The sequence below is a fragment of the Astatotilapia calliptera genome, unplaced genomic scaffold (genome assembly GCF_900246225.1).
Source record: "Astatotilapia calliptera unplaced genomic scaffold, fAstCal1.2 U_scaffold_13, whole genome shotgun sequence".
NCBI classification, from domain to species: domain Eukaryota; kingdom Metazoa; phylum Chordata; class Actinopteri; order Cichliformes; family Cichlidae; genus Astatotilapia; species Astatotilapia calliptera.
This window is the reverse complement of record NW_020535652.1, coordinates 333531-353824: the sequence shown is the minus strand read 5'-3', so window position 1 is coordinate 353824 and position 20294 is coordinate 333531. Positions and strand designations below refer to the sequence as shown.

General features: G+C 36.2%; 2 protein-coding genes and 1 pseudogene across 2 annotated transcripts; all 3 read right to left on the bottom strand.

Moving 5' to 3' along the window:
• Positions 1-543: 543 nt before the first annotated feature.
• On the bottom strand, positions 544-2006 carry LOC113017471 (Fc receptor-like protein 5). Its single transcript, XM_026160620.1, has 4 exons — positions 1938-2006; positions 1526-1786; positions 1201-1443; positions 544-957 (listed from the first exon to the last, which is right to left on the bottom strand). The coding sequence occupies exons 1-4, from the start codon at positions 1978-1980 to the stop codon at positions 752-754; spliced, it is 753 nt and encodes a 250-aa protein (XP_026016405.1). The 5' UTR covers positions 1981-2006; the 3' UTR covers positions 544-751.
• A 10759-nt stretch (positions 2007-12765) lies between these two features.
• Positions 12766-14290, bottom strand: LOC113017451 (high affinity immunoglobulin gamma Fc receptor I-like). Its single transcript, XM_026160602.1, has 6 exons — positions 14251-14290; positions 14049-14093; positions 13620-13883; positions 13289-13537; positions 12873-12986; positions 12766-12782 (listed from the first exon to the last, which is right to left on the bottom strand). Exons 1-6 carry the CDS (start codon positions 14279-14281, stop codon positions 12766-12768), a joined length of 720 nt encoding a protein of 239 aa, XP_026016387.1. The 5' UTR covers positions 14282-14290.
• A 1467-nt stretch (positions 14291-15757) lies between these two features.
• On the bottom strand, positions 15758-19728 carry LOC113017450 (low affinity immunoglobulin gamma Fc region receptor II-like; annotated as a pseudogene).
• Between the last annotated feature and the right edge of the window lie 566 nt (positions 19729-20294).

Below are 20294 nucleotides of genomic sequence, written 5' to 3'. Positions count from 1 at the left end.
CCCTGCTGGTTTGGAAGTCCAGCAGTTCATCTAAACAAAAGGCACTTATCCTAAAACAGATAGAGACACGTTTATCCTACCATAAAACAATAAGAGAAGGTATGCCCTCTCCCATGCTCCCAGAATGTGGGTGTGAATGCCAGAACACTGGCATTCACACCAAGCCTTTGCAGACTATTAAGGATCACACATCCTATCACTACACAATCGATTATACACCTCTAAGCATATATGGTTAAATATTTCTAAGCATAAATGACAATAAACAATACAAATCTAACAAATACAAATGCAAAAAAATATATATTCACAAGTACTTTTAAAAAGGATGAGTTTAACTGAGAATATTGAATAGTAACAAATATGAATAAGGAATGAGTATGATTAAAGAATAAAATACACAAGGTGGCATAATGAAACATTTCAGTGCAGTTAAATCAAAGGTAACAGGTGTCAAAGTCTATATACGGTATAGAGAAAAAGCAACAGTGTGACTCCTTTACAGTTGTTTAATGGAGTTATCGTGGTATTTTTACAGACATTACCCAGATTGACCCGTCAACCTTCCAACTGGTGTACCATCCACTCTACCTCAGCCACAGCACCTTGTATTCTCAGGCAGTCCCACATCCAAGTACTAACCAGGCCCGACCCTGCTTACCTCCGGATTTCAGACAAGATGGGACATGCTCACGATAGTGTGGCCATACACCCATATTAATCACTTTCTGTTTTCTGTTTGTGCTGTTATTCATATTCGCTTGTTTCCTGTGCAATGACAGTTACATTTACATGAAGTTGAACATGAGTTAGCTGTTGTAGCTCCAATTTTCCCATGGTGAAGTAGACCCAGCAGCAGCAGCAGCAGAGCCACCAGCATGATGGTGAACACAGTCCGTAAGATGAGGTAAACATTACAGCTGTGCTCTGAAGAGTCAATGAATGTGATGAAAGAATCTGTTTAATCACACAAAGCAGGAGACTGAAGTAAGTCGTAGTCATTGGACTAGAATTTATGCTGATTTTGTCTGAAAGAATAGAAACCACAGGTTCCACCAAACCACCAAAGGTTCCTAAGACTGACACATAACTCAGTTAAGAGTCACTACATGATTCCGTTGTAATACTGGCATTAAAAGGGGGGGGGGGGGGCAGAAAGAAATGATAAACAGCTCTTCAGTGTCTGTGTCAATGTCTAACCTGTGACATTCAGCCAGCTTTCTGGTGATTCAGCTCCTGAAATGCTGCACTTGTAAAGTCCTTCATCAGATTTTGAAACTTTGTGGATGGTCACAATTCCTTTGGAGCTGCTGCTGATGTTGAGTCCATCTTTGTAGAAATCTGCTGTGAACGTGGAGGAATTCATCTTGCTTCTGCAGCTCAGAGTCACATCTTCTCCCTCCATCACAGGAACAACAGGACTCTCCAGGATCACAGAACCAGCTGAATACCCATGTGCATAATTCTTTTAATGAAAAGTTGTTTTTGAATATAACAATATATTGTTTACTTAAACCAAACATACCAGTGACAGTGATGTTGATAATGTTGCTCCTCTTCCCTTCTCTAGTTTCACACCAGTGCTTTCCACTGTCGTCTACATAAATAGCGTTTACAGTGCAGGAGGATCCTGTTGCTGTCTTCTTATTGCTGTTGCTACATGATTGTATTTTATCTTTCAACTTATGTAAGACATTATGATGAGAGACTCCCTCACAGTAAAAAGTTACTGGCTCATATTCAAAGAACTGTGATCTGTTTGGAACAACACGAAGAAAAACTGCATCTGAGACAACAAAAAAAAAAAACCTATTTACTTTTGTTTTTGAAAAACCAAAATATGCGACTATGCTAACTGAAATAAAAAAAAAGGAAATCACAAATTGATAAAAACAAATTGACAAATGTTCATGTCAGTTTAACTAGCTGTTACTTACCAACTCTCTGATCATGTGCAAAAAACATCATCATCCAACTCATCGCTGAAAAGACAAAAAACAAAAGGATTGCACACACACACAAATTAATCGTGTTAAAAATTTTAATCGTTTTTTTAATCAACAGTGATGGCGGATTAATTTGTATTAACACGTTAATTTTGACAGCACTAATATATATATATATATATATATATATATATATGTGTGTATTAGAGATGGACCGATCCGATATTACGTATCGGTATCAGTCCGATACTGACCTAAATTACTGGATCGGATATCGGAGAAAAATAAAAAATTTAATCCGATCCATTAAATATCACGAAAGCACCTCGCAAAACTTGCAACACGCCGTAACTCACCTCAGAACGTTAGCATGTCGGAACAGTATGCATCACGTGATAGAGCGGCTGTGGCATGCGGGACCTGTCGGTGGTCTGGATAGCATTTGGAGCTTTGCTAGCAACCCGGCATTTCATCTCCGATAAAGTTATCCCCGAGAGAAGTAAAGCAAGTGTGTAAGTCCATCTCTGAATGTTTGTAAAGCATTCCTGCCTTAAGCTTAACAAGCTAACTGCCTCATCTTGCTGCTACTTCAATCATGAAACTGCTTAATGATCAGCTGATCGGCTTTTCTGTCGCGAGTCCGTCTCTCTTGTTTGTTTTTGGCCCACTTTGCACCAGAAAGAGGAAACCAGCGGCTGAACAGCAGCAGCACGTTTAAGCTTGATAAGCTGTTGTTAGAAATTATTTAATATTACTTTCTACGCCAGGATCGTTTTCTACGTAGCTGACGCTGGTAACTGTGCAGGGGCGGATCTAGCAAAGTTTAGCCAGGGGGGCCGATAGGGCATTAACTGGGAAAAGGGGGCACAAAGACAGACTTTTCTTTCTTATTCTCATTTAAAATGTCGAGCTTTTAATAAATAATTATCTCACACCCAAAGTTTTAATTTGATGTAAAAGGAATAGAAGTCAATTACTGTATATAGTGACTATTAAGTCTAATATATATACCCTAGTAAGCTATAGTACATTTTCCTTTGGGAAGGTACCATCTGTGCAGTCTGCAATTTTGTTGAAGAAAGATGTTGAATCTATTTAATATTTCTTGAAAAATAATTGATTTCTGTGCATTTTTTTTCACACTGCATCAAATTAAGGTTGATTACGTCGATTAAGCATCATGAGGTGGAGCGTGAGGGGTGGTTCCCTATTTTTTATTTATTTATTTTTGTTGTTGCTGGGAGTTGGAACCCTATTAGTTAGGTTGCTTAATATTTACGCTAAGTACTCTTTAAAATACCAGAATAGGGAGGATGGTGTAGGTTTCAGTTTATTAGATTGATCAGTATTGCTGAACTATGAAATATTTTTTTTTGCATACAGGTATGACAGAATAGCTTTAGTGTAGTTGTTGTTTTAAACTTGAGTATGAACTTATACAAAATGCAGCAAGATATTTAAAAAACAGTTTTGTTGATTAAAAAACACTATATCGGATTCATATCGGTATCGGCAGATATCCAAATTTATGATATCGGTATCGGACATGAAAAAGTGGTATCGTGCCATCTCTAATATATACATATTAGAGATGGCACGATATATATATATATATATATATATATATATATATATATATATATATATATAAAGGTTTCTCAACATGAAATATTTCAAACAACACAGTGATTTGACAAAATTACTAACTTAAACAGAATCCTTAAAGTTTAGCTTAATAAATAGTTAATGTGATAATGGAGAAAGTACTCACTGAGTCGGATGCAAAAAGCTCTGACCCCCATGACGTCTTGCCGGTTGTGAACAACTCTCTTCCTGTGTGGCTAATTTATGCTACTGAAACAATACTTGGCATTTAAAAATAGCTTTGAAAGAAGCAGAGATGCTGCTGTTGTTGTCAAGCCTCAGTGTTTCAGGCCACCATCAGGGAAATTAAGCTGAAAAACTAGTTCATACATTTATTATTTCCAGGCTGGACTACTGTAATTCATTATTATCAGGATGTCCTAAAAATGCGCTGAAAAGCCTTCAGTTAATCCAAAATGCTGCAGCAAGAGTACTGACAGGGACTAGAAAGAGAGAGCAGATTTCTCCTGTTTTGGCTTCCCTTCATTGGCTTCCTGTTAAATCCAGAATTGAATTCAAAATCCTGCTCCTCACATACAAGGTCTTAAATAATCAGGCCCCATCTTATCTTAAAGACCTCATAGTACCGTATCACTCCAACAGAGTACCTCGCTTTCAGACTGCTGGCTATCTTCATTCCTAACATATTTTAAAGTAGAATGAGAGGGAGAGCCTTCAGTTTCCTGGCCCCTCTTCTGTGAAACCTACTCCCAGTTTGGATTTGGGAGACAGACACCCTTTCCTTTTTCATAAAGCATATAGTTAGAGCTGGATCAGGTGGCCTGATTACTTTACTTTTAACAGTAAAATATGGTGGTGGTCAATGATCTGTGAAATATTTAAAATTGTTTGATGATCTGAAACATCTTAATGTGACAAACATACTAAAAGAATAAAAAAAAAAAAACAGGGAGAGGCAAACACCTTTACCACTACTGTGTGTATGTATGATAGTATAACATTTACTACTATTTAAATCAAACTACATTTTTTCCTTATGTGTTATTTGTTCATGATTTGACCTTCGGTTGAGTCTTTAACCTTTTACTAACAATGTTTTTGTTTTTTTGTCTTTTATCTAACAACGTTTATCTTTAACTATGCTTTTTAAGTGCGCAATCATTTTTATTATATTTATTCAAAAATAAGAGCAATATTAATAGTGTGTTTAATTAAAGATTTGTGTTAAAATAAAAACGCATGTCAGAAGTTGTACTTCATGACATGGGCGATCGTGGCTCAAGAGTTGGGCGTTCGCCTTGTAATCGGAAGGTTGCCGGTTCGAGCCCCGGCTTGGACAGTCTTGGTCGTTGTGTCCTTGGGCAAGACACTTCACCCGTTGCCTACTGGTGGTGGTCAGAGGGCCCGGTGGCGCCAGTGTCCGGCAGCCTCGCCTCTGTCAGTGCGCCCCAGGGTGGCTGTGGCTACAATGTAGCTGCCATCACCAGTGTGTGAATGGGTGGATGACTGGATATGTAAAGCGCTTTGGGGTCCTTAGGGACTAGTAAAGCGCTATATAAATACAGGCCATTTACCATAACCATTCTAAGCTATGTGAGGAAATTCACAACCCTCACTGTCACTAGATACAGTATATCTGTATCTGTATATCTGTCTAAAAGAGGTGCTTCAGACTTACACCCTATGTGGTTTACATTTGGAGCGTAAGTTCACTAAGCTCAAATTATCACTAGCATCTGCACATTTATAAATATCACATACACACTGAAGAAACATTCAGATGGTGCACTTTTTTTCTCCTTGTGACTTAATACTGTATAAATAATATTGTGCTACTGTTGTTGAAAAATGCTCAGTAACATATTTTCCCTCTTCTTGTTTTTTCCTTACAGCAGCACATGTTGCTCTACCTGCATTTACTCTGCTGGCCTCTATGGACATGGAAAAAACACTTTGCTTTCAAAACTTGGACTACTCTATTCGGACAATACATCTCTTGGGCAGAGAATCATCTCCTAGATATTATCATCGTAATTATTATTTCAGCTGCTGTAATAAAATAATTTCTTAAATATAGGGCAGACAAAGTATTTGTCATAAACATTACAACCGAACAATAAAAATGAACAGAAATATTACCACTACATCTCTGTTCTGACCTGTTTGAACCTCAGTTATGCCTTAACCATCTACTTCTGTTGACTGACAGAGCAATGCGCAAGAAAAATGTACAAGATTACAAACATTACATGTCAAAAGAAATTAATTAGCACATTTTTCCATGTCACAATATTTAAGGTGCAGTGACTCCCTTACTTTGAAAACAAGGAAAAAAAAAAAAAAACTACACTACACTTTTAAGCCACTCGTCTAGCTTTGAAAATCTGTACATGTTCGTGTTTGTTTTGCGGCTTGGCTTGATGAGATGTCCATCTTTAATCAGCTGTGAAGGTAAAGGAAGCAATTTTGTTTCTGCTGCTCAGAGTCACAGTTTCTATAAATTTTAATCAAAATGAATCATTAAATATTCTTTCTGCAAAAGTATCAGAGCACTGACGTACTGTTGCTTCTGTTCCCTCCTGAAGTCTCATATCAGTACTCTTCACTGTCATTTGTATAAAGAGTTTTAATCTTGCGGGATGATCCTGTTGGTGTTCTCTTGTTTGTTGTGTTACATGAATTATTTTCCCTTTGGATTTATGCACAACTTTACAATTAACAACTCATTTAAAGTGAAATATTATTGCTTCATATTCAAAGAACTGCAGTCTGTTTGGAACAATACAAAGAGACACTGCATCTGAAACAAAGAAAAAAGAAAGCTTGAGTTTAGAGTGCTAATCTTAAGCAGTATTTAAAAGTTATTTCCTACAAACAGATGTAAAAACTTTATTTAAAAAGTGCACCAGCAGTCATTCATATCACATGTGCATGTAAAACATATTTTAAAACAGCTCAATATCTCACCTGTGACATTAAGCTCACTGTCTACTAAAACTGCAGTGCTGTATCGAAATAATGAACAAGTAAAATATTTTTTTTAAGTGTATCAAAAACTCATATGATGATTAATCATCACAGGACAAGGTTCACAAAAATCACAAAAAAACAACAACAACTCTTCTTCTGAATTGCTCTCTAATCCAAAATGATTAATGACGTTCATATAGACAAGTAAAGAGCTGGGACTCACCAACTTACTGTTTCTGTATACCCAGAAGATTTACTACAACTTTGTGAAGTTTACACATGTACAAGACATGGACGTGGTGACAGCACTTCTTTATTTTGACATTCGGTTTACTGTGGGTTTACAATGGGACACAGACACTCCTGCTCCGCTAGCACGTCCACTCTCCTTCCTCTCTGACTGTCACTGTGAACATATGAAGAGTCACAATCACAGGGGGAGGGGTGCAACCGGCCAGAGACCTCACAGACTTGTTGACTTTTACCGATATGAGTAAATATATCATCACATCTTATAACTGGACCTATGTCTTAAGGTTAAAACAAACAAAAATGTCATATTGTGGAGGTAAGCATCAACGACACAGAGCTCTCAGTTCTCACTCCTTTATTCGTCTCTCAACAACAACAACTGAGCATATCGCGCCACAAAACACAGGAACACACTTCCTATACACTGGGTGTGAGTGGAGCCCTCTAGTGGTCCACCACAATATTTTAAAAACATTTGTTACTTTTTTCCATCAAGTGGAAAGTACTCGCATAGATGCACAGAGCTCTGACGTCCATGTTGTCTTGCTGCAGACTGACGAAGGCAGCATTAACTGAACTGTAACAGCAGTGAGCAGAGGTATTGCTAATTGCTAATAAATACATCTTAACATCAAATATTTTTAGGACTTTTAGGACAATGCAATGCAATAATCAAGTTTTATAAAATAACTCTCCAAAAAAGCTGAGTTAACTCACTGTTTCAGTTCACTATCCTTGGCCAGAACAACAAACTGGTTCAGACTTATGTTCTGTTTGGTGCAACTTGTATGCAGACCATGTCATTAAGTTCAAATCATGTCCAACTGTTTTCTTGCACATGATAATGTTTTGCTTGTACTCAGATGACCTCTAGAGTCACCATGTCTCAATCCAGTGGAGCATCTTTGGGATGTGGCAACTGTGTGATGCTTTTCATGTCAATATGGAACAAAGTCGTTGTGCAATGTTTGTTTGAAGTGTTTATGTGTTCAGTATTTTAGCATCTTTTACAGTAATCATTGCATTTCTTCATTGCAGTCAAACTCTGCCATCTGCAGTGCATCATAAGACATTATAACATTTACTTTTTTCAGGCATTGAAAGGTTACATGTAGTTTGACACCGAGCCAGAGGTGGCAAAAGTACAGACATTCTGTAGTTAAGCAGACATACAGATACTTGTGTATCTGTAAAATTACACAGTTATTCAACCTTTTTACTCAACTAAAAGTGAAAGGGTCATGAATCTGAAACACACTCAAGCAAGATAGTAAAAACTACCTTCAAAACTTTCTACCAGACATTTACTTGCAAAGCTAAGTGAACCTCGTGTTATATTAATGTAATAAAATTATATTAGTACAATGGAGTACAAACTACAAACTTTACTTCAGTCTAATTTTTTTGAATCAGTTACGTTTAACATAATCACCTCAGAGACCACCTCCAACTTATTGAAGGCTTACTGTGCTATTCACGGACATTTACACTGTATTTATAAACTGTATTTATTATACTATACTATGTATGTATGTACAGATGTGTATGTATAACTTGTATATATCTTTTTGTTAAACACCTGTGTTACTATGTAGATACTGACATTATTGTGTATTACACACATTCCCTGAGTAGGTATACCCTTAAACATATGTCTATGTTTAAAGGTACATACATATTTCTATCTTAGCTTCTTCTCCTATCCTTAAACAATCTGAATGTAAATCTACATGCTGTCAATGGAGAGATGCCAAACTCTGTTTGACAATAAAGATCTGTTCTATTTTATTCAAAGAAAAAACAATGACTTCTTTGTTAAAAAAATGCTCTATTTTCTGTTACTTTTATTTTTCTTTGTCTGTGAGTTTGGTCAAGGTATAAAAAGATCAGGGCGGCAGTCCATCTTTAGTGACTGCTCAGCTGTTTGAGCAGAGCTTTTCTCCATATTGCAATATGTTATTAAACCCACTTCAAAATGACGCTCACCAGGTGTTTATAGTTTATTTAAAGTATTCCATGACACTACTTCATTACACTAACAAAGCATTTGTACTTCAATACTTCCCACCTCTGCACTGACTACGTGTGCCTGATATTACCACTACTGGCCAGAGGGGCTGATGGCGCGATATGGCAGCCTCGCTTCTGCCAGTCTGCCCCAGGGCAGCTGTGGCTACAACTGTAGCCTCCACTAGTGTGTGAATGTGAGAGTGAATGAATAGTGGAACTGTAAAGTGCTTTGGGTGCCTAGAAAAGTGCTATATAAATGCAATCTATTATTATTATTATTATTATTATTATTATTATTATTATTATTATTATTATTATTATTATTATTATTATTACAACCATTAAAAGACAAATTGATTGTGATTTTCACATATGATTAAAATGATAAAACGATAACCAGTAACATAGAAATAGAGGTTACTAACATTGGCTTCGAGATGGAGGGCAAGTCTTCTTTGAAAACGTCAGAGCACTTTTACAAATATGTGATGTCTTGATAAACTGAGCAGATATTTGAGGTTTACACACCTTCACGCCTGAAAATATCTTAAAAGTTTATATTGTGACCCAGAAAGAGTAATATTAAAACTAAGTAGCTGCCGCCATTGTTAGAAACAAATTGGCTGGGCTGCGCTATGAATTCTGAGATACATTGGGTCACGAAGGATACACCGACTCGGCCTTCAAATGCAACCTGAGAAGGATGCAGCCGGGATCTCGCAAAAGTTTTGCGAGATTTTGCAAAAGTTCTTTAGTAATAAGAGGCTCTGGGGGGCCTCTTATTACTCCTTGTAATTTTGCAAGGAGTGCTGTAATGTCTGCCCTTTGCAATAGGGGTTTGTGTATCACTTTATAATTACTCTACCTTTCTCACTGTGTCACGGAAGCATGAAACCTTCACACATTAACATCACATTTCAAACTCATTGTTCATTACATTACATTCAGTACATTTTTAAATTTTTAGCTCTTAAAACTTTTACTTTTTTTATTTACTCACATATTCTTCTGACCTCTAAAATTATTGCAGAATTGAAAACTGTGTGGCTCATTTATGCTGCTGAAACAACACTTAGTATTAAAAACTAGTTTTATCAAAGGGGACAAAGACAAACTTATGCTGCTCTAAATAAATCATGTAATCATTTAATATTCATCATTTTCACTATCACTGTGATTTATTAACATATGCATAAAAAAACATATCAGCACGAAGCCCAGAGCAAAGATTTGACTCGAGCAGCAGTCACTACTATTAACAGGTTCAGTAAAAAACAAAAACAAAACATCATCATAAGTTTCCCGTATAGCTGGAGAGAATTTTTTTTTATTTTTTCAGGTAAGATTAAAGCTTAAAAAAAAACAAAAAACAAAACAAAACACTATCCAGCAATCTGCATAGAGTGTGTGGATTTTTGTAATATATTTGTAATTAATTGTGAATTTAATTCATTTTTAGTTGTGGTATTTATATCTCTAAAAATAGACACATAATATCTGCAAACACTTTTTTACAATAGTTACTTCCACATTTCTTATATCGCTGTGTAACTTTATTTAAAACAGGCATGAGGAGAGGGAATTTTGCTAAAGCAATTAATGTTAAAAAAAAACCTTATTTAGCCTCTCAAAATATAAACTACTGTAACCTACTGAAGCCGAGCCCACAGGAGTTGAGAGCTGCGGTCCTCACTCAGCAACTGACTTCTACTTTTGTTTGCTCAGACGGTGTAAAAGCAGAATTTCAGATCAGGTAGCAGCATGAAACCAGACACCTCATTCTGGGTACTAGACAACACTTAAACTCAGTTAACGTCATGCTCAGTATCAAACTTGGCAGTTATATTTTTATTTGCTCACCACAAACTCGGTGCGTCTGTTTTGGAAAAAAGTAATGTGACACTTTGACGTTAGCGGTTGACCACAGTGGGTGTCTTTGAAAGCTGCAGCAGCTCTTTTACTGTAATAGCATTCATACATGTGTAAAAATGGAAAGAAGATCGAACAAGGTGATTAAACCTATTTAGAAGTTGATTCAAACTGTATATATACACTTGTAACCACGCGGAATGGTAAGCAGCTATTTCTGAACAAACAAATCCGTTAACAGGTTACAGACAGCAATGTCTGGGTTTGATGTACAACATCAACAACAAGCAATGTACAACTTGATTAATAAAAACAAAACAATATGTAATAACATTTGGTCACTTCTTTGTTTTTACTCTCACTCAGATGTTTTCAGTCATCTCTCTCTGCAACCTGTAAGACTCACAAAAAGGTGCAGAAGAAAAAATTAAAAAACAGGATTGGAAAAAAAAATACTTTAATGGTTCATATTACGCACCAATGATGACTTTATAGAATAGTTTCCAACAAAAATAACATTCTGTGTAAAACACTAGTTTTCCTGTGTTGCAAAATCAGATCTTTTACATACACAAATCTAGGAGTGAGTGAATGAGTGGTATGTATAAAAAGTATAAATCTTCCATATACTTATAGATCTCTATAATCCATCACAGATTGTGTGAATGCAGTCTTACTTACTTATTGTACTGTAGAATAGAAGAGATCCTCTGCTATGGGTTGGCAGGGACCTGCTGAGGGCATCTCTGTGCTTGTTCCTGATTCTGCTTTGACAACTGATGGAATTAAATCAGTTGTCATCCAAAATACTTTACATAATAAAACATTTATTTGTTGAAGATCATTTAAAATCATTTTCTGGTGTTTCTGATGTCTCAGTGCCATCATTGAAATTCCTTTGAATCACAACTAGTCTTACCTTGTAGTTGATTGTCACCATGGCCTAAGCTGTAGTAAATAGGTCTTGAGGGTGATGCAGCTTCATCTTGTACTGGAGAGGGACAATGGGAGTGAGGGGAACAATAACCACGATGATCCCTGTCTGTTATTCAATGTATTCATTAAGCTTAATTTTAAAGAAAATCTGACATTCAGGGTTAGAAAAGAAAATCTGTGTCACTCCTGCATCATTATGTAAGGGGTGCTAATCGAACACTGAGCTAACAAAAACCTTAACTTTCCAAATGAGTTTCTGCTGTCTGCCTGATTTGACTACAAGAATATCAGCTTCTCTTAAGAGCTTCTTAGTATTTTTTTACTATTGTACTAAACTAAGATATTATACTTTACAGTTCTGATCTATATGTTTTACATTTACTGTACAACATATACTCTAAAATTTTCAGACACTTTTATGAATGTGTTTTATTTATTTATTTTCAAATTTTTTGACTATGCAATGAGATATTTCTTTCCTTTATGGATGGTCAAATGGTAAAATTATTGATTGTATTCTGCATTTTTTCTCCTTCATGTAAATACTTTTTGAGACAATTAATGCTAATTCACTGAATATTATTGTTTAAAAGAGAAACAAGTTGTGTTAAATGTAAAGTTAATTTTGAAACTGAACGCATGTCTGAACTGTCTGAACGTCATGTAACTATTTCGAGCAGTCTGAGGTACATTACGTGTTTAAAAGAGCTGCTGTAAAATTGTGGTTTGCATTTGAGCTGAACGTTTTGAAAAAATTATCACTCGCATCTATACATTTATGAATATTACATACATGTCTAACCAACCTACAGACAACACTACATGAGTAGACAAAGGCAAAACTTCTTTTCACAGTCTTAATTTTGTGATATTGTTGCTCCATAAACTACCTCCTGTCTTCCTGTTTTTTCTAACAAAAGCATATGTTGCTCCTGGAATATTTCTAACATTTTGAGTTATTTTCCAATGTTAGAAAACCAGCACTGCTCAGTGTTAGTCTTTGTTAATCTTCAAAACTGACTGGGTTACTTTTAAACATATAACACTGTCAAAAGTGTTAATTTAACACTCAACAGTGTTGTATTTAACACTCAGAGGTGACCATATAGACACTCTCCAGTGTTAATTTAACACTGGAGTTTTTGCTGTGTAGTTTAATCCAGTTAGCTTATAGAGTTCACTTTTGTTTAAAATCTGTGGATGATAAATTTTAAAATGCATCTGCCTGACAGACAATAATTTTGCAGATTTTACGCTACTACTAATAATAATAATTTCCATTACCTCTCTTCCAGTAACCTTTTCCAAAGTGATGCAGTCCCACTGCCACCAACAGAGCACTGACTAAAATGGTGGCAATGATCCGAGGTATGGCAGCAGAGGAGGAATGAGTCATGTCTGGTTTGAAAGCACAGAAATGTTTAAATGAGACAAGAATGGTAAATCATCAAAGGTTAATTTTAGTTTCTTTGTTATGACATTTAAAAATCTTACTAATCAACTTAAAAGCTTCTAAAATGCAATGGAAATGTTGGCACACCTATTGTTTAAATCTGCAACTTAGGTTTGAACACTAGAAACTTCTCAGTATTTCACAAATGCTAATTCAAAGAGATTTAGCAGCTCTGCATAAAGAGCATCAGCTGCCATTCAGATCACCTTATTTTAAAACCTTATTTTAAAACATCTCAGTGTCTCACCTGAGACTTTCAGCCAGCTTTCTGGTGATTCTCCAACTCCTGAGATGCTACACTTGTAAAGTCCTTCATCTGACTTTGAAACTCTGTGGATGGCAATGTTTCCTGTGGAGCTTCTATGGATGTGACGTCCATCTTTGTAGAAATCAGCTGTAAAGTTGTTGGAGGAAGCTGTTTGGTTTCTGCAGCTCAGAGTCACAGGTTCTTCCATCAACACAGGAACAGCAGGACTCTCCAGGATCACAGGACCAGCTAAATGACATGCATTTGATAGTTATATATTATATTCAATCAATATTTTTCAGGAAATAATGTTACCTTGATGAAAATATACCAGTGACAGAGAGGATGATAATGTTGCTTCTTGTCCCTCCTCCAGTCTCATACCAGTACTCTCCACTGTCGTCTGTATAAACATTTTTAATAGTGCAGGATGATCCTGTTGGTGTTCTCTCATTCGTTTTGTTACACGATTTTATTGTCCCTTTGAATTTCTGCACAACTTCACAATAATCGACTCCTTCGCAGTGAAATGTTACAAATGGTTCATATTCAAAGAACTGCAATCTGTTTGGAACAACAAGAAGAGAAACTGCATCTGAAACACAGAAAAACAAAAGACTCACTTTAGACTATTAAACCAACATACTACACTCATTGAATAAAAAATAAACAAATCATCACAAAAAATCTAACTATTTCCTATAAATTAGTTTATTTTCCAAAAAGGGGAATTAAAGTTGATATATATGATAAAACTCACCAACTTTCTCATCCTGTACGTCCAGCAGTATCATGATGCTTATCACTAAAGAAGATAAAGGAGCTACTCAGTTACTAAAATATGTATAATTACTAAAAGTAATACTAAAATAACCACATCTAATATGGAGTCCACAAAAATACAATAGCCTACTTTAATAACCTAAATTTATTAATAATGTAGAAATAGAGAAAGTACTCACACAGTCTGATGCAGAGAGCTCTGATCTCCATGTCGTCTTGATGTAGACGGAAAACTTAACAGTCGTGAGCACAGGTGTCTCTTTGCTACTAAAAGTAATTCAATAATCTAGTTTTAGTAAAGCAGTTTCCAAAGAAGCTGAGTGTCTTTTGTGTCAAGTCAAGCCTCACTGTTTCAGTTCACTGTCAGTGGGTGGAACAACAAACCAGTTCAGACTAATGCTGTGTTTGATGCAGCTTGTAGGCTGGTTCATGTTTCCTGTGCTCAGTTTGGTGAACTGTGCAGAAACACATCACAAAAATAGTGAACATTTTAAGCCTCTTTGAGGGTTAGCCCAGGCACTCAGAAAATCACCAAAATCATTGAAGCCACTCAGTCACAGGGCATTTAATATTGCTATAGATAAATAAATGCTATTCTGGATCTGTGCATGTTCAATACACATCTGTTTAGGTTCAAGGTTCTTTATTTGTCACATGCATAGTTATACAAGTATAACACACAGTGAAATGTAGCCTGACACGCTCCTCGACATGTGCAAAAATGGGGAGGGGGGGGGGGGGGGGTAGAGGAAGAACATTATACATATATAGTATATACATTGGGTGAATGTGCAGTAGTAGCAGCAAGCAGGTGAATTCTGTACATTAATAAGAATAGACCTCTGACTATTTTACAGGATAGACAATATAAACATATTTAAAATTAAAGGAATTTGAAATGTACATTGTGCCTTGGTTTAGAGTGTCTGGAAGAGTCCTGTCTCAGTCAATTATAGATGATGTGAGAGGGCGGGTGTGTGTGTTTAGGGCACGGATGGCTTGGGGATAGAAGCTCCTCTTGAGTCTCTCTGTCCTTGCCCGGATGATGCGGAACCTTCTACCAGATTGCAGAAGTTGGAACAGTTTGTTGCCAGGATGGGACGGGTCCTTCAGTATCTGCGCTGCTCTAGTCCGGCATCTCCTGGTGTAGGTGTCCTGAAGTGGGGGGAGAGCAATCCTGCAGCAGCGTTCTGCTGTACGGAGCACTCTCTGGAGAGCTTTTTGGTCCTTCACACAGCTGTTCCCAAACCACGATGTCATGTTCTGTGTGAGGATGCTCTCCACAGCGCCTGTATAGAAAATCCTGAGGATCTTTGGAGAGACCCTGAACTTCCTCAGTTGTCGTAGGTGATACAGGCGCTGCCTAGCTGTTTAAGATTTGTTGTTCCTATGGCAATGACCATTGAAAACATCACTTTAATGTAGTATAACTTTTGAACAGACATATTAGCTACAGATCCACAATCCCCAAATTTGTGGGTTGGAGACCTAAAAAACAAACTAGACTGGTCCCTGAATACAGATGAACTACTTTATAATATGTTTATGGAACGAAAACAACAACAAACACATCAGTACTGGAATCCTCCTCTCTTTCTCTGATTTAAAACAGAGAGACGCAGAAAATCATTCGGCCCTGCAGCCATCAGGCTTTTTAGTTCTCATACAAATAGCGGATGAGCTGTATCAGACTTTCCTTTGATAAATAAAGTTCTCTTTCTTCTCCTTAATGTTATTATTATTGTGATGTTTATTCGTCTTTGGGATATTACTCTCCTCTTCCACCACATCTGAAAGGTGTTCTATTGGACTGAGATCTGGCGACTATGAAGACCATTTATATACAGTTAATTCATCTTCATATTGAAGAAACCAGTGCAAGATGATTTGAGCTCTTGTAAGAAACCATCACAACATGGGTACACTGTGATCGTAAAGTGGTGGACACCAGCAACAACACTCAGGTAGGCTGTGATTTTTTAAATATTCTCAGTTGGTACTAATGGGGGCAAAGTGTGCATAGAAATGCTCCCCTGCACCATTACGCTAAGATCTTTTCAGATCTACCAGGTTCTTCAAAAGTTCTTTCTCTGGCAACCTCAAATAAAAAGATGATGACAATTTCATAAATAATTATTAAGAACTTTCACAGTTAAAGCACTTGACCATAGATTTAAAAGTTCACTGTTACTCTTAGTTTTTTAACTTTAACTTTACATTTCACGTTTATGTTTGAGTGAACAAATAACTGCAGCCGTGACACCTATAAGTAAAAATAATGAGATTTTTATAACTGTTTGCAAGCATGTGAGACAGAGGAAGCAGCTCTCCAAATGCAAATACGTTCTTCAGAGCAGAAAGCATTGTGGGCCTTTGTCTTTCAATGGGCATTTTCATGCTTCTGGTTTGTACCTTTGATCACATATGCTGGTGTATGACAGTATAACCGAAGATAAATCACTGAAATACAACAATTGCACTCTCCCTCTGAAAACAGCAAGGTTTGCTGTTTGCTAAAATTTATTGTGAAACATTTACAAATTGTAGTTTGTGGATCAAAATCACTCACAACCTCAACTTGATCTCAAGTTAACTGTACCATTAAAATTAATGCATAACAGCCAATTTAAAAGAATTAAAAAAAAAAAAAAAAACACCTGAAAGGCATGTTTTAAAGTTATCTACTGTCCAGCCCAACATGCCTTGCATTGCAAAAGCAATTAATTAAGTATATGACCAAATCTTTGTTTAATGTATTTATTATTTTTAGCATATAAAATACAATCAGATAAAAGTGAGACACATATTAGTACATAAAACGTCATACTTCTCACTTGTGTCCACAAAAACAAACACATATGAAAGTATCTTACTAGACAAGTAGCAATATTGCAGTAATTTTGCAGATGTTTGTCAGAATTATGGTGGTTGTCTTAAAAATGTTTCTACATATATGACTTTTATTTTGTTTTTTATTGTTTTAACTTCTTAAAGATGTCACAGCACATCATACACCTGCTGCTAAAAGCTTAAAAATACAGCATGCAAAATTCTTCATTGAGTATCCAGATGAATCATGATGTGATGTTAACTCTTTAGCTTTGATGTTTCTATTTTTCTTCAGTAGCTGAATCATTTTCTCTTGTGTCACAGTGACATTTATAGTTGGGCAACCATTAGTTAGCTGTAGCTCCGAGTTTCCTAAAGTGAAGAAGTCCCACAAAAAGCAGTAGCAGAGCCACCATCATCAGAGTGAAGACATTTCGTAAGATGAGGTAAATATGACAGCTGGGCTCTGAGGAGTGGTTGGTGTTAAGGTTCGTTCGAGTTAGGGAAGAGAAGAAAGCAAGCCCAAGCCGAAGTAGGTGTCAAAAATAGTGAACTTTATTACACACTTTGTGCACTAAGTGTGGGAAAAGACAATTTGCAATCGAATCTTCTCGTCAACTGAAGCATCGGTCTCCTTATATTGCCATTATGACATCACAGTTGGATCTTTACTGGAAATGATCTCAAATGATAACAATTCCCCGCCTATCACAAAGTTTTCCCTTATATAGACATCAACTGCTACTCTTAAGAGAAAAACAAGTGTGTATTACATTGTGCATTTTGTGAAAGTGTATCTATCAGAGAAACTGTCCTCAGACGACCCTCCTATTATTACTAAGTGTGTAGGTGAACGTGCGTGTGTGTTACATAAGTGCGTGCATGTAGTTACAGGCCGGCGTACGTGCAGAACTACACGCAGGCGGGCCAGGGCCCAACAGAACTAGTGGGTCTGTATGGTGTGACGGCACTAAAGTGCAACAACTTTATATAAACAGTCAGTGTGCATTAATATTTGCTCAAAGTAAAACAGATGTAATTAAAAGATTATACTGTCAACCAATTTAACAATGGTAAATGATTAATCAATGATAACTGATTGTGAGAATACAAAATAAAATATCTCCTGATCACATTGGTTACAGTTGCTGTGTGATGGGATGCAGAGATGATAGAAATTACTTTGTGAGACACAGTGAACTTTCAATGTGTTAAATGTATTTTGTATAACACTTTGGAAACAATATTCAATACACTGTTGCTGAATTGACTGACTGATTGAATATGACTGTCTCTGCTCTGGTTAAATATCCCAAAAGGTTGATTGTGTTCATCTGGACGTTTTAAATGGGAGAAATGTTTTGTCACTCATCCAAGTGACTTCTTTCTTCTTCTGGCTAATTATGTACTATCCTCATTTATAATATATCATATATGATATATATGACATATGATTATTTAAACAAAAGATTAATCTAGTTAAGGTGGCAGAGACAGCCAAAATCCCAGACTTGTTGCTTCACAGTAGTCGACCATTAACCTTAAAATCACAGAATCTGAGACCATCTTTAAAATATAGTCTGTGTAAATGTGTCCTGTCCGCTTACATTTTTGCACTATAGCAATTGTTAATCAAATGTAATTATGCAGATTTTGTCACATGAATAAAAATCTTGATCTTGAAGTTTTACTGTATTGATGGAATTTTTGTGTCATGTGGACATTAAACATTGCTGTTTGTCACCTGTGACACTGAGCCAGCTCTCCGGTGACTATCGACCTCCTGAGATGTTGCATGTGTAAAGTCCCTCATCTGACTTTGAAACTCTGTGGATTATCATGTCTCTTGTGGAGCTGCTGTGAACATGAGCTCCATCTTTATAAAAATTAGAGGTGAAGTTGGAGGAAGCAGTTTTGTTTCTGCAGCGAAGAGTCACAGCTTCACCCTGCATCACAGGAACAGCAGGACTCTCCAGGACCACAGATCCAGCTGAATGACAAGAATCTGAGATTTAGTTGCTGTGAAATTTATTTAAACTAAGTTTGAAACAAAATGTTGTCCCGGTTCAAACTTACCAGTAACAGTAATGTTGATGCTGTCGCTTCTGTTTGCTCCTTTAGTCTCACACCAGCGCTCTCCACCATCATCTGGATACACACTTTTTATTATGCACAATGATCCTGCTTTTCCCTGGTTGTTGTGACTGCATGAGTTTATTTTCCTTTGGAATTATGCACAACTTCCCAATAAACAGCATCCTCACAGTAAAATATCACTGATTCATATTCAAAGAACTGCAATCTGTTTGGAGCGATACGAAGAGAAACTGCATCTGTGAAAAAGAAAAAAAAAGAAAGTTTCAGACTTGTAATAAAAGTACTGTTTGTTAAACAATGAAAAAAAATCACTTGAGCAAAATTACATGTTCACTAAAAATAATTTTTTCCTACTATTCATACATTCATACGTTGTCTGCTCCGACAAACACAAAACCACGAACAGTGTTCAGATCAATGAGGAAACTTATGACACTCACCAACTTTTTGATCATGTGCACACAGCAGGATCATGAGGTTCATCACTGAAGAGACCAAAGAGCCACAGGTTACAAATATTCTGTTGAGTCCTACAGCTGCTGATAAATGTATTTTAACATCTTATAAGTTGTACAACAAATTTGTAAAGACAAATGAATTATTAAATATTTGGCATTTAATAATTACTGTTATTTAATGGTGGCTATAATGATTAATAAATAAGCTGAAGCTTATTTTTCATGTGGAAATAGACACTTACACAGTCTGATGCACGGAGCTGTGACATCCATGATGCTCTGCTGCTGACTGTGTGGACAACTGACAGTGAGCATGGGGGATTCTACTGTGTGGTTTCTTTCTGCAGCTAAAGCGATGCTAAACAAAAATAGTTTTCAAAGAAGCTGCATTGCATTCAAGTTACCCACAGATCAGGAGAAAAATACAGACTGCTTTCAGTGCAACGTGCAAGTTGCACTGAAAGCAGTCTGTATTTTTATACATACTTTGATGTACTAGCATGTTAACATACATTTAATAACATTAAACTCTTTATCAAAACTGAAAAAAGAAAAAAATGTAATATTGACTTACTTCATTATTTACTGCAGATCATTTAAAAATCTTATTATTAATGTTTACCGGTAATTTAATTAAAGATCGGAGAGCTGCCCTTTTAATTTTTAATTAATTTTTAATTCTAATTCTATCACGACTGCCTCACCTGCTATCACAATTTTTCAAATATAGATTGTTAATATTTTGTAGGGGAAAAAAGCAGCATTGTAACAAGTAGTATTATCCATCAGAAGGTTGTTCACCTGTTTCTTTACTTGTAAAATTATTTGACCCAGTGAAA

Excerpts from the sequence above, each read along its gene's own strand:
- LOC113017471 (XM_026160620.1), bottom strand. The coding sequence starts at position 1,980 with ATGAGTTGGATGATGATGTTTTTTGCACATGATCAGAGAGTTG. Across the intron at positions 1,787-1,937 it reads TGCACATGATCAGAGAGTTG|ATGCAGTTTTTCTTCGTGTT; the intron begins GTAAGTAACAGC and ends TTGTTGTCTCAG. Across the intron at positions 958-1,200 it reads AAGCTGGCTGAATGTCACAG|ATTCTTTCATCACATTCATT; the intron begins GTTAGACATTGA and ends GTGATTAAACAG.
- LOC113017451 (XM_026160602.1), bottom strand. The coding sequence starts at position 14,281 with ATGGAGATCAGAGCTCTCTGCATCAGACTGT. Across the intron at positions 13,538-13,619 it reads TATCATCCTCTCTGTCACTG|CTGGTCCTGTGATCCTGGAG; the intron begins GTATATTTTCAT and ends CATGTCATTTAG. Across the intron at positions 12,987-13,288 it reads AAGCTGGCTGAAAGTCTCAG|ACATGACTCATTCCTCCTCT; the intron begins GTGAGACACTGA and ends CTTTCAAACCAG.